Source organism: Dendropsophus ebraccatus, chromosome 4 (assembly GCF_027789765.1).
Source record: "Dendropsophus ebraccatus isolate aDenEbr1 chromosome 4, aDenEbr1.pat, whole genome shotgun sequence".
Classification (NCBI taxonomy): domain Eukaryota; kingdom Metazoa; phylum Chordata; class Amphibia; order Anura; family Hylidae; genus Dendropsophus; species Dendropsophus ebraccatus.
In genome coordinates, this window is record NC_091457.1 from 3444002 (window position 1) to 3458054 (window position 14053).

The 14053-nt window shown below is 59.0% G+C and overlaps 1 protein-coding gene across 3 annotated transcripts in view; it reads left to right on the forward strand.

Annotated features, from left to right (window-relative positions):
• TUB (TUB bipartite transcription factor) overlaps positions 1 to 11913 on the forward strand; it is a 73576-nt gene extending 61663 nt beyond the window's left edge. For all 3 annotated transcript variants that reach the window (XM_069968017.1, XM_069968015.1, XM_069968016.1), the window contains 7 exons: positions 5528 to 5649; positions 5784 to 5975; positions 9113 to 9225; positions 9304 to 9418; positions 9710 to 9808; positions 9886 to 10057; positions 11469 to 11913. In XM_069968017.1, coding sequence (XP_069824118.1) covers positions 5528 to 5649; positions 5784 to 5975; positions 9113 to 9225; positions 9304 to 9418; positions 9710 to 9808; positions 9886 to 10057; positions 11469 to 11602 — 947 coding nt within the window. In that variant the 3' untranslated portion in view covers positions 11603 to 11913. The remainder of the gene's footprint in view (positions 1 to 5527; positions 5650 to 5783; positions 5976 to 9112; positions 9226 to 9303; positions 9419 to 9709; positions 9809 to 9885; positions 10058 to 11468) is intronic.
• The last annotated feature ends 2140 nt before the right edge of the window (positions 11914 to 14053 follow it).

The window sequence follows — 14053 nt, forward strand, 5'->3', positions numbered from 1 at the left end:
CACTGGTCTCCTCACTTGGTGGTGACCTCTTGGCCGCCACTGGTCTCCTTACTTGGTGGTGACCCCTGGGCCGGCACTGGTCTCCAGACTTGGTGGTGACCCCTGGGCTGGCACTGGTCTCCTCACTTGGTGGTAACCCCTTGGCCGGCACTGGTCTCCTCACTTGGTGGTAACCCCTGGGCCGGCACTGATCTCCTCACTTGGTGGTGACCCCTGGGCAGGACCTGGTCTCCTCACTTGGTGGTGACCCCTGGGTGGGCACTGGTCTCCTCACTTGGTGGTGACCCCTGGCACTGATCTCACTTGGTGGTAACCCCTGGGCGGGCACTGGTCTCCTCACTTGGTGGTGACCTCTTGGCCGGCACTGATCTCCTCACTTGGTGGTGACCCCTGGGCGGGACCTGGTCTCCTCACTTGGTGGTGACCCCTGGCACTGATCTCACTTGGTGGTAACCCCTGGGCGGGCACTGGTCTCCTCACTTGGTGGTGACTCCTGGGCTGCACTGGTCTCCTCACTTGGTGGTGACCCCCGGGGCGGGCACTGATCTCACTTCGTGGTGACCTCTTGGCCAGCACTGGTCTGCTCACTTGGTGTTGACCCCTGGGCTGGCACTGGTCTCCTCACTTGATGGTGACCCCTGGGCTGGCACTGGTCTCCTCACTTGGTGGTGACCCCTGGGCCGGAACCGGATTCCTCACTTGGTGGTAACCCCTGGGCCGGCACTGGTCTCCTCACTTGGTGGTAACCCCTGGGCCGGCACTGGTCTCCTCACTTGGTGGTGACCCCTGGGCGGGACCTGGTCTCCTCACTTGGTGGTGACCCCTTGGTCGGCACTGGTCTCCCCACTTGGTGGTAACCCCTGGGCTGGCGTTGGTCTCCTCACTTGGTGGTGACCCCTGGGCTGGCACTGATCTCACTTGGTGGTGACCCCTGGGTCAGCACTGGTTGGTAACCCCTGGGCGGGCACTGGTCTCCTCACTTGGTGGTGATCCCTTGGTCGGCACTGGTCTCCTCACTTGGTGGTAACCCCTGGGCTGGCGTTGGTCTCCTCACTTGGTGGTGACCCCTGGGCTGGCACTGATCTCACTTGGTGGTGACCCCTGGGCCAGCACTGGTTGGTAACCCCTGGGCGGGCACTGGTCTCCTCACTTGGTGGTGACCCCTGGGCTATACTGGTCTCCTCACTTGGTGGTGACCCCTGGGCGGGCACTGGTCTCCTCACTTGGTGGTGACCCCTTGGTCGGCACTGGTCTCCTCACTTGGTGGTAACCCCTGGGCTGGCGATGGTCTCCTCACTTGGTGGTGACCCCTGGGCTGGCACTGATCTCACTTGGTGGTGACCCCTGGGCCAGCACTGGTTGGTAACCCCTGGGCGGGCACTGGTCTCCTCACTTGGTGGTGACCCCTGGGCTGCACTGGTCTCCTCACTTGGTGTTGACCCCTGGGCGGGCACTGGTCTCCTTACTTGGTGGTGACCCCTAGGCTGGCACAGGTCTCCTCACTTGGTAGTGACCTCCTGGCCAGCACTGGTCTCCTCAGTTGGTGGTGACCCCTGGGCTGGCACTGGTCTCCTCACTTGGTGGTGACCCCTGGGCTGGCACTGGTCTCCTCACTTGGTGGTGACCCCTGGGCTGGCACTGATCTCACTTGGTGGTGAACTCTTGGCCGGCACTGGTCTCCTCACTTGGTGTTGACCCCTTGGCGGGCACTGGTCTCCTCACTTGGTGGTGACCTCTTGGCCGCCACTGGTCTCCTTACTTGGTGGTGACCCCTGGGCCAGCACTGGTCTCCAGACTTGGTGGTGACCCCTGGGCTGGCACTGGTCTCCTCACTTGGTGGTAACCCCTTGGCCGGCACTGGTCTCCTCACTTGGTGGTAACCCCTGGGCCGGCACTGATCTCCTCACTTGGTGGTGACCCCTGGGCAGGACCTGGTCTCCTCACTTGGTGGTGACCCCTGGGTGGGCACTGGTCTCCTCACTTGGTGGTGACCCCTGGCACTGATCTCACTTGGTGGTAACCCCTGGGCGGGCACTGGTCTCCTCACTTGGTGGTGACCTCTTGGCCGGCACTGATCTCCTCACTTGGTGGTGACCCCTGGGCGGGACCTGGTCTCCTCACTTGGTGGTGACCCCTGGCACTGATCTCACTTGGTGGTAACCCCTGGGCGGGCACTGGTCTCCTCACTTGGTGGTGACTCCTGGGCTGCACTGGTCTCCTCACTTGGTGGTGACCCCCGGGGCGGGCACTGATCTCACTTCGTGGTGACCTCTTGGCCAGCACTGGTCTGCTCACTTGGTGTTGACCCCTGGGCTGGCACTGGTCTCCTCACTTGATGGTGACCCCTGGGCTGGCACTGGTCTCCTCACTTGGTGGTGACCCCTGGGCCGGAACCGGATTCCTCACTTGGTGGTAACCCCTGGGCCGGCACTGGTCTCCTCACTTGGTGGTGACCCCTGGGCCGGCACTGGTCTCCTCACTTGGTGGTGACCCCTGGGCGGGACCTGGTCTCCTCACTTGGTGGTGACCCCTTGGTCGGCACTGGTCTCCCCACTTGGTGGTAACCCCTGGGCTGGCGTTGGTCTCCTCACTTGGTGGTGACCCCTGGGCTGGCACTGATCTCACTTGGTGGTGACCCCTGGGTCAGCACTGGTTGGTAACCCCTGGGCGGGCACTGGTCTCCTCACTTGGTGGTGACCCCTGGGCTGCACTGGTCTCCTCACTTGGTGTTGACCCCTGGGCGGGCACTGGTCTCCTTACTTGGTGGTGACCCCTAGGCTGGCACAGGTCTCCTCACTTGGTAGTGACCTCCTGGCCAGCACTGGTCTCCTCATTTGGTGGTGACCCCTGGGCTGGCACTGGTCTCCTCACTTGGTGGTGACCCCTGGGCTGGCACTGGTCTCCTCACTTGGTGGTGACCCCTGGGCTGGCACTGATCTCACTTGGTGGTGAACTCTTGGCCGGCACTGGTCTCCTCACTTGGTGTTGACCCCTTGGCGGGCACTGGTCTCCTCACTTGGTGGTGACCTCTTGGCCGCCACTGGTCTCCTTACTTGGTGGTGACCCCTGGGCCGGCATTGGTCTCCACACTTGGTGGTGACCCCTGGGCTGGCACTGGTCTCCTCACTTGGTGGTAACCCCTTGGCCGGCACTGGTCTCCTCACTTGGTGGTAACCCCTGGGCCGGCACTGATCTCCTCACTTGGTGGTGACCCCTGGGCGGGACCTGGTCTCCTCACTTGGTGGTGACCCCTGGGTGGGCACTGGTCTCCTCACTTGGTGGTGACCCCTGTGCTGGCACTGATCTCCTCACTTGGTGGTGACCTCTTGGCCGGCACTGGTCTCCTCACTTGGTGTTGACCCCTGGGCGGGACCTGGTCTCTTCACTTGGTGGTGACCCCTGGCACTGATCTCACTTGGTGGTGACCCCTGGGCCGGCACTGGTTGGTAACCCCTGGGCGGGCACTGGTCTCCTCACTTGGTGGTGACTCCTGGGCTGCACTGGTCTCCTCACTTGGTGGTGACCCCTGGGCTGGCACTGGTCTCCTCACTTGGTGTTGACCTCTTGGCTGGCACTGATCTCCTCACTTGGTGACCCCTGGGCCAGCATTGATCTTCTCACTTGGTGGTGACCCCTGGGCCGGCACTGGTCTCCTCACTTGGTGGTAACCCTTGGCTGGCACTGGTCTCCTCACTTGGTGGTGACCCCTGGGCCGGCACTGGTCTCCTCACTTGGTGGTGACCCCTGGGCTGGCTCTGGTCTCCTCACTTGGTGGTGACCTCTTGGCTGGCACTGGTCTCCTAGCTTGGTGGTGACCTCTTGGCTGGCACTGGTCTTCTTACTTGGTGGTGACCTCTTTGCCGCCACTGGTCTCACTTGGTGGTGACCCCTGGGCGGGCACAGGTCTCCTCACTTATTGGTGACCTCTTGGCCGGCACTGGTCTCCTCACTTGGTGGTGACCCCCGGGGCGGGCACTGATCTCACTTCGTGGTGACCTCTTGGCCAGCACTGGTCTGCTCACTTGGTGTTGACCCCTGGGCTGGCACTGGTCTCCTCACTTGATGGTGACCCCTGGGCTGGCACTGGTCTCCTCACTTGGTGGTGACCTCTTGGCCGGCACTGGTCTCCTCACTTGGTGGTGACCCCTGGACTGGCACTGGTCTCCTCACTTGGTGGTGACCCCTGGGCTGGCACTGGTCTCCTCACTTGGTGGTGACCCCTGGGCTGGCACTTGTCTCCTCACTTGGTGGTGACCCCTGGGCTGGCATTGGTCTTCTCACTTGGTGGTGACCCCTGGGCTGGCACTGATCTCACTTGGTGGTGAACTCTTGGCCGGCACTGGTCTCCTCACTTGGTGTTGACCCCTGGGCGGGCACTGGTCTCCTCACTTGGTAGTAACCCCTGGGCCGGCATTGATCTCCTCACTTGGTGGTGACCTCTTGGCCGGCACTGGTCTCCTCACTTGGTGGTGACCCCTGGGTGGGCACTGGTCTCCTCACTTGGTGGTGACCTCTTGGCCGGCACTGGTCTCCTCACTTGGTGGTGACCTCCTGGCTGGCACTGATCTCACTTGGTGGTGACCCCTGGGCTGGCACTGGTCTCCTCACTTGGTGGTGACCTCTTGGCTGGCACCGGTCTCCTATCTTGGTGTTGACCTCTTGGCCGGCACTGGTCTCCTCACTTGGTGGTGACCCCTGGGCGGGCACTGGTCTCCTCACTTGGTGGTGACCTCTCTGCCGGCACTGGTCTCCTCACTTGGTGTTGACCCCTGGGCGGGCACTGGTCTCCTCACTTGGTAGTAACCCCTGGGCCGGCACTGGTCTCCTCACTTGGTGGTGACCTCTTGGCCGGCACTGGTCTCCTCACTTGGTGGTGACCCCTGGGTGGGCACTGGTCTCCTCACTTGGTGGTGACCTCTTGGCCGGCACTGGTCTCCTCACTTGGTGGTGACCCCTGGGTGGGCACTGGTCTCCTCACTTGGTGGTGACCTCTTGGCCGGCACTGGTCTCCTCACTTGGTGGTGACCTCTTGGCCGGCACCGGTCTCCTCATTTGGTGGTAACCTCTTGGCTGGCACTGATCTCACTTGATGGTGACCCCTGGGCTGGCACTGGTCTCCTCACTTGGTGGTGACCTCTTGGCTGGCACCGGTCTCCTATCTTGGTGTTGACCTCTTGGCTGGCACTGGTCTCCTCACTTGGTGGTGACCCCTGGGCGGGCACTGGTCTCCTCACTTGGTGGTGACCTCTTGGCCGGCACTGGTCTCCTCACTTGGTGGTGACCTCTTGGCCGGCACCGGTCTCCTCATTTGGTGGTAACCTCTTGGCTGGCACTGATCTCACTTGGTGGTGACCCCTGGGCTGGCACTGGTCTCCTCACTTGGTGGTGACCTCTTAGCCAGCACCGGTCTCCTCATTTGGTGGTGACCCCTGGGCCCTTCTATGTATGGGGGTTTGGAGTAGGGGGAGATTTGCCGGACTGCTGATTCTTTCCTGTCCTTGCTGTAATTCCTTGTATTCACCGTCAGGAATATCCAGCAGCATGAACTTTGATGAAGAGGAGGATGAGGAAGATGAGGACAGTTCTAGCTCATCGCAGCTTAACAGTAACACCAGACCGGGCTCCGCCACCAGCAAGAAATCTAATAAGGTCAGTAAATTCCTCACCGGGGGGTCAGGCAATGCTTCACTCTGCTGAGAATCCTTACTGAATGTTTCCAATCTATGTTGTATGATGGGAGTTGTAGTCCGATGCCCGATGTGATGCCTGTGATATCTGTGCAGGAGACTGCGTCGGCCCCCAGCCCCGCCACCAACGAGCCGCCTATCGATGTAGAAGACCTGGAGGAGTTCTCCATGCGGCCGGCCCCTCAAGGGGTCACCATCAAGTGCAGGATAACCCGAGACAAGAAGGGCATGGACCGCGGCATGTACCCCACCTACTACCTGCACCTGGAGCGGGAGGACGGTAAAAAGGTCAAAACGACATCAGCTTCTGACTACCAGATCCTGAACCATCGCCCCCTGGTGCCGCACCTTATGTGTGCAGCTCAGCACTGTGTGCACTATTAGGGTCACAGGGAGGATTATTAGACGTCTGCCCTTACTGCAAAGAATCCTTCCCTGTACTGTCTTACTTGTGCTTGGACCCATTTATTTTCGGGTCACAGAGTGATCAGCATGAATGAACATCTATTCTTTCACTGGTGATTTGATTGATTCTTTACATCTGTTAATTTAGAAGGGCTGCCTTTACTGTAAAGAACCCTTCCATATTTAATGGTCACATTAGTTAGAGCTGTTCATTGTAAGTCTAGAGGGAGGGGGAGCAATGAACATTGACCAACATTGTTTGTTACAGCTATGGCTAGCATTAGAAGTTCTGCCTTTACTGTAAAAAAGCCTTCCATGTGTTATTTTCTCATTGGCCAGGACTATTCATTTTAAGGCTAGTCATTTAGATTGGGATTGAGTCTTTACATTTAAGGCTGTATAAGTGTTGCTCTTACTGTAAAGAATCCTTTCCCATACTTTCATACGTGTTTACTGATAATTGTGCAGCTGGTGTCACTGTAACCTGTGTGGTTAGTTATCCTGTAATCACTGGGGGCCCCAACTCTTCTGGACTACCAGACAGGGCCACCAGGGGGGAGGACCCCAGCGGATGCACCCTGACCCTGAAAACACACCCTGACCCTGAAAACACACCCTGACCACACACCCTGATCCTGACCACACACCCTGATCCTGACCACACACCCTGATCCTGACCACACACCCTGACCTTACACCCTGACCCTGACCACACACCCTGATCCTGACCACACACCCTGATCCTGACCACACACCCTGATCCTGACCACACACCCTGATCCTGACCACACACCCTGACCTTACACCCTGACCCTGACCACACACCCTGATCCTGAAAACACACCCTGACCACACACCCTGACCTTACACCCTGACCACACACCCTGACCCTGACCACACACCCTGATCCTGACCACACACCCTGACCTTACACCCTGACCACACACCCTGACTTTGAAAACACACCCTGACCACACACCCTGATCCTGACCACACACCCTGACCTTACACCCTGACCACACACCCTGACTTTGAAAACACACCCTGACCACACACCCTGATCCTGACCACACACCCTGACCCTGACCACACACCCTGATCCTGACCACACACCCTGACCTTACACCCTGACCACACACCCTGACCCTGACCACACACCCTGATCCTGACCACACACCCTGACCTTACACCCTGACCACACACCCTGATCCTGACCACACACCCTGATCCTGATCACACACCCTGATCCTGACCACAAACCCTGATCCTGACCACACACCCTGACCCTGACCACACACCCTGATCCTGACCACACACCCTGATCCTGACCACACACCCTGACCACACACCCTGACCCTGACCACACACCCTGACCACACACCCTGACCCTGACCACACACCCTGATCCTGACCACACACCCTAACCCTGACCACACACACTGACCACACACCCTGATCCTGACCACACACCCTGACCTTACACCCTGACCACACACCCTGACCACACACCCTGACCCTGACCACACACCCTGACCTTACACCCTGACCACACACCCTGACCCTGACCACACACCCTGATCCTGACCACACACCCTAACCCTGACCACACACACTGACCACACACCCTGATCCTGACCACACACCCTGATCCTGACCACACACCCTGACCACACACCCTGATCCTGACCACACACCCTGACCACACGCCCTGACCCTGACCACACGCCCTGACCCTGACCACACACCCTGACCCTGATCACACACCCTGACCCTGACCACACACCCTGATCCTGACCACACACCGTGACCCTGACCACACACCCTAACCCTGACCACACACCCTGATCCTGACCACACACCGATCCTGACCACACACCCTGACCACACACCGTGACCCTGACCACACACCCTGATCCTGACCACACACACTGACCACACACCCTGATCCTGACCACACACCCTGATCCTAACCACAGGCCCTGACCACACGCCCTGATCCTTACCACACACCCTGACCCTGACCACACGCCCTGATCCTGACCACACACCCTGATCCTAACCACACGCCCTGACCACACACCCTGACCCTGACCACACACCCTGATCCTGACCACACGCCCTGACCCTGACCACACACCCTGATCCTGACCACACGCCCTGACCCTGACCACACGCCCTGACCCTGACCACACGCCCTGACCCTGATCACACGCCCTGACCCTGACCACACACCCTGACCCTGACCACACACCCTGACCCTGACCACACGCCCTGACCCTGACCACACACCCTGACCCTGACCACACACCCTGACCACACGCCCTGACCCTGACCACACGCCCTGACCCTGACCACACGCCCTGACCCTGACCACACGCCCTGATCCTGACCACACGCCCTGACCCTGACCACACACCCTGACCACACGCCCTGACCCTGACCACACACCCTGATCCTGACCACACACCCTGACCACACGCCCTGACCCTGACCACACACCCTGACCACACACCCTGATCCTGACCACACACCCTGATCACACACCCTGACCACATGCCCTGACCACACGCCCTGACCCTGACCACACACCCTGATCTTGACCACACGCCCTGACCACACGCCCTGACCCTGACCACACACCCTGATCTTGACCACACGCCCTGACCACACACCGTGACCCTGACCACACACCCTGATCCTGACCACACACCCTAACCCTGACCACACACCCTGACCCTGACCACACACCCTGACCACACACCCTGACCCTGACCACACACCCTGACCCTGACCACACACCCTGACCCTGACCACACACCCTGATCTTGACCACACGCCCTGACCACACACCGTGACCCTGACCACACACCCTGACCCTGACCACACACCCTGACCACACACCCTGACCCTGACCACACACCCTGACCCTGACCACACACCCTGACCACACACCCTGACCCTGACCACACACCCTGACCCTGACCACAGACCTGAGATTCTGACTTTCTTGATATTTTCAGGTTTTCCTATTGGCCGGAAGAAAACGGAAAAAGAGTAAAACCTCGAATTACCTCATCTCCATTGATCCCACCGACCTGTCCCGGGGGGGCGAGAGCTTTATCGGCAAGCTGCGGTAACGTTACAACATATAACGGCTCGGCCGGTAGTGTCAGGTATTACGTGCTGGTAATAACCCCGACTCTCACCGCAGGTCAAACCTGATGGGAACCAAGTTCACCGTCTACGATAACGGCATGAATCCGGTGAAGACTTCCTCCAGCCTGGAGGCCGGCAACCTACGGCAGGAGCTGGCGGCCATCTGCTATGTGAGTGCTGGGGCTCGCCACTGTCCCTCTGTTGCTCCTCCTGGTCACCCAGTAATTGACCCCTGGGAGCCACCATTCTCCGCGTCATAGGGGTGTTGTGTCTGATACTGACAGCGTGGACCGTACCACGTCACAGAACGCAGGGAGACCGCTCCAACCGGTCAGATCCTTCCCAGATTCCAGGAGGAATAACAGAGGGACAGCACAAGGGGCTGAAGGAGGAGCAATTAAAGGGGAACTCCAGCTGCGTGTGATGTGCAGGGATGATGGATCTGCTGGATTCTTCTTTAGGAAACCAATGTGTTGGGCTTTAAGGGCCCCCGGAAGATGAGCGTCATCATCCCCGGCATGAACATGGACCACGAGAGAGTCTCCATCCGCCCCCGCAACGTGAGTCTCAGCCGCAACCCTCACCGGTTACTCATCAGCACAAATCTCTGGAACCTTCCATCTCACCTTTGTTGCAGGAACATGAAACGCTCCTATCCCGGTGGCAGAACAAGAACACGGAGAGCGTCATCGAGCTGCACAACAAGACGCCCGTCTGGAACGACGACACCCAGTCCTACGTCCTGAACTTTCACGGCCGAGTGACCCAGGCGTCTGTCAAGAATTTCCAAATTATACACGACAATGATCGTAAGTGACATCAGCAGTCACCTCCAGAGCTGCACTTACTATTCTGCTGTTACATCATGTCTCATCCTCCAGAGCTGCACTCACTATTCTGCTGTTACATCATGTCTCATCCTCCAGAGCTGCACTCACTATTCTGCTGTTACATCATGTCTCATCCTCCAGAGCTGCACTCACTATTCTGCTGTTACATCATGTCTCATCCTCCAGAGCTGCACTCACTATTCTGCTGTTACATCATGTCTCATCCTCCAGAGCTGCACTCACTATTCTGCTGTTACATCATGTCTCATCCATCAGAGCTGCACTCACTATTCTGCTCTTACATCCTGTCTCATCCTCCAGAGCTGCACTCACTATACTGCTGTTACATCATGTCTCATCCATCAGAGCTGCGCTCACTATTCTGCTCTTACATCATGTATCATCCTCCAGAGCTGCACTCACTATTCTGCTGTTACATTGTGTCTCATCCTCCGGAGCTGCACTCACTATTCTGCTGTTACATCATGTCTCATCCTCCAGAGCTGCACTCACTATTCTGCTGTTACATCATGTCTCATCTTCTAGAGCTGTACTCACTATTCTGCTGTTACATCCTGTCTCATCCTCCAGAGCTGCACTCACTATTTTGCTCTTACTTCATGTCTCATCCTCCAGAGCTGCACTCACTATTCTGCTGTTACATGGTGTGTCATCCTCCGGAGCTGCACTCACTATTCTGCTGTTACATTATGTCTCATCCTCCGGAGCTGCACTCACTATTCTGCTGTTACATGGTGTCTCATCCCCCAGAGCTGCACTCACTATTCTGCTCTTACATCATGTCTCATCCTCCAGAGCTGCACTCACTATTTTGCTCTTACATCATGTATCATCCTCCAGAGCTGCACTCACTATTCTGCTCTTACTTCATGTCTCATCCTCCAGAGCTGCGCTCACTATTCTGCTGTTACATGGTGTCTCATCCTCCGGAGCTGCACTCACTATTCTGCTGTTACATCATGTCTCATCCTCTGGAGCTGCACTCACTATTCTGCTGTTACATCATGTCTCATCCTCTGGAGCTGCACTCACTATTCTGCTGTTACATCATGTCTCATCCTCCAGAGCTGCACTCACTATTCTGCTGTTACATCATGTCTCATCCTCCGGAGCTGCACTCACTATTCTGCTGTTACATGGTGTCTCATCCTCCAGAGCTGCACTCACTATTCTGCTGTTACATCATGTCTCATCCTCCGGAGCTGCACTCACTATTCTGCTGTTACATGGTGTCTCATCCTCCAGAGCTGCACTCGCTATTCTGCTGTTACATCATGTCTCATCCTCCGGAGCTGCACTCACTATTCTGCTGTTACATGGTGTCTCATCCTCCAGAGCTGTGCTCACTGTTCTGCTCTCTGTCTTGCAGCTGATTACATAGTGATGCAGTTTGGCCGGGTGGCGGAGGACGTCTTCACCATGGACTATAACTACCCCATGTGCGCCCTCCAGGCCTTCGCCATAGCGCTCTCCAGCTTTGATAGTAAACTGGCCTGTGAGTAACGGCCGCCCTGGACGGACCTCTCCCTCCGTTGGTTTGGTTGTGCCGCCATCCGTGGAGGACGGGAGGCCCCGGTGTTGTATATAGGCGTCGCTCGCTGATGGATGGAACGCGTCTCGTGTAACTTTCCTTCTTCCGCTCACGACTCGTTTCTACAATGGTGGAAATTGTAATTTTATTTTTGTATTTGTTTTTATTGGGGTCTATGGGGGGAGGGGCCAGCGTAGATAGGACCGCCCCCTGGACAGTAGCGGGGGAGGGACCAGTGGAGATAGGACCGCCCACTGGATGTAATGGGGGAGGGGCCAGCAGGAATAGGACCGTCCCTGTACAAAATGGATGGGGGAGGGGCCAGTGGGGATAGGACCGCCGCCTAGATGATTGGGGAGGGGCCAGCGGGGATATCACCGCCCCCTGGATGAAGATGTGGGGGTGGGACCAGCAGGGAAAGGACTGCCCTCTGTACAATAGAGGTGGGGAGATTCCAGCAGGCATAGTACCGCCCCCTGGACAGTAGGGGTGGGGGAGAGGTCAGCGGAGATAGGACCACTGCCTGGATGGTGGGGGAGGGGCCAGCTGGGATAAGACCGCCTCCTGAATGGAGGATGGGCTAGCAGGCATAGGAGCCCTCACGGACAGTAGGGGTTGGGGTGGGACCATCAAGGATAGGACCGCCCCCTGGATGGTAGTGACTGCGGCCGTGGGGCTTTAGGCGGCACTGATGTCCCCATCTGTGTCCTGGGGCGCTGCGGCCTCCCATATATTTCTACTGGTTTGTCTGGAAGCACAAAGGACAAAATAAAGGAAAACTCTACTCCAAAAACGGGCGGGATGACGCCCCCTGGAGGCGGGGGGGGGGGGGGAGGGGGGTGTTATATCATTTATGTCAACATTGTATAATCGGTTTTATTTGCCTCAATTATGTTGCTAAAGACTCCTACCCCTACAGGCGGAGGGTGGGATTACCCCTCGGTCACCCCTACAGGCGGAGGGTGGGATTACCCCTCGGTGACCCCTACAGGCGGAGGGTCGGATTACCCCTCAGTCACCCCTACAGGCGGGGTGTGGGATGACCCCTCGGTGACCCCTACAGGCGGGGTGTGGGATGACCCCTCGGTCACCCCTACAGGCGGGGTGTGGGATGACCCCTCGGTGACCCCTACAGGCGGGGTGTGGGATGACCCCTCGGTCACCCCTACAGGCGGAGGGTGGGATTACCCCTCGGTCACCCCTACAGGCGGGGTGTGGGATGACCCCTCGGTCACCCCTACAGGCGGAGGGTGGGATTACCCCTCGGTCACCCCTACAGGCGGGGTGTGGGATGACCCCTCGGTCACCCCTACAGGCGGAGGGTGGGATTACCCCTCGGTCACCCCTACAGGCGGGGTGTGGGATGACCCCTCGGTCACCCCTACAGGCGGGGTGTGGGATGACCCCTCGGTCACCCCTACAGGCGGGGTGTGGGATGACCCCTCGGTGACCCCTACAGGCGGGTTGTGGGATGACCCCTCGGTGACCCCTACAGGCGGGTTGTGGGATTACCCCTCGGTGACCCCTACAGGCGGGGTGTGGGATGACCCCCTCGGTGACCCTTACAGGCGGAGTGTGGGGTGACCCCTACAGGCGGAGTGTGGGATGACCCCTACAGGCGGGGTGTGGGATGACCCCTCGGTCACCCCTACAGGCGGGGTGTGGGATGACCCCTCGGTCACCCCTACAGATGGGGTGTGGGATTACCCCTCGGTGACCCCTACAGGCGGGGTGTGGGATGACCCCTCGGTCACCCCTACAGGCGGGGTGTGGGATGACCCCTCGGTGACCCCTACAGGCGGGGTGTGGGATTACCCCTCGGTGACCCCTACAGGCGGGGTGTGGGATGACCCCCTCGGTGACCCTTACAGGCGGAGTGTGGGGTGACCCCTACAGGCGGAGTGTGGGATGACCCCTACAGGCGGAGTGTGGGATGACCCCTCGGTGACCCCTACAGGCGGGGTGTGGGATGACCCCTCGGTCACCCCTACAGGCGGGGTGTGGGATGACCCCTCGGTGACCCCTACAGGCGGGGTGTGGGATGACCCCTCGGTCACCCCTACAGGCGGGGTGTGGGATGACCCCTCGGTGACCCCTACAGGCGGGGTGTGGGATTACCCCTCGGTCACCCCTACAGGCGGGGTGTGGGATTACCCCTCGCGCACCCCTACAGGCGGGGTGTGGGATTACCCCTCGGTCACCCCTACAGGCGGGGTGTGGGATTACCCCTCGGTCACCCCTACAGGCGGGGTGTGGGATTACCCCTCGGTCACCCCTACAGGCGGGGTGTGGGATGACCCCTCGGTCACCCCTACAGGCGGGGTGTGGGATTACCCCTCGGTCACCCCTACAGGCGGGGTGTGGGATGACCCCTCGCGCACCCCTACAGGCGGGGTGTGGGATGACCCCTCGGTCACCCCTAC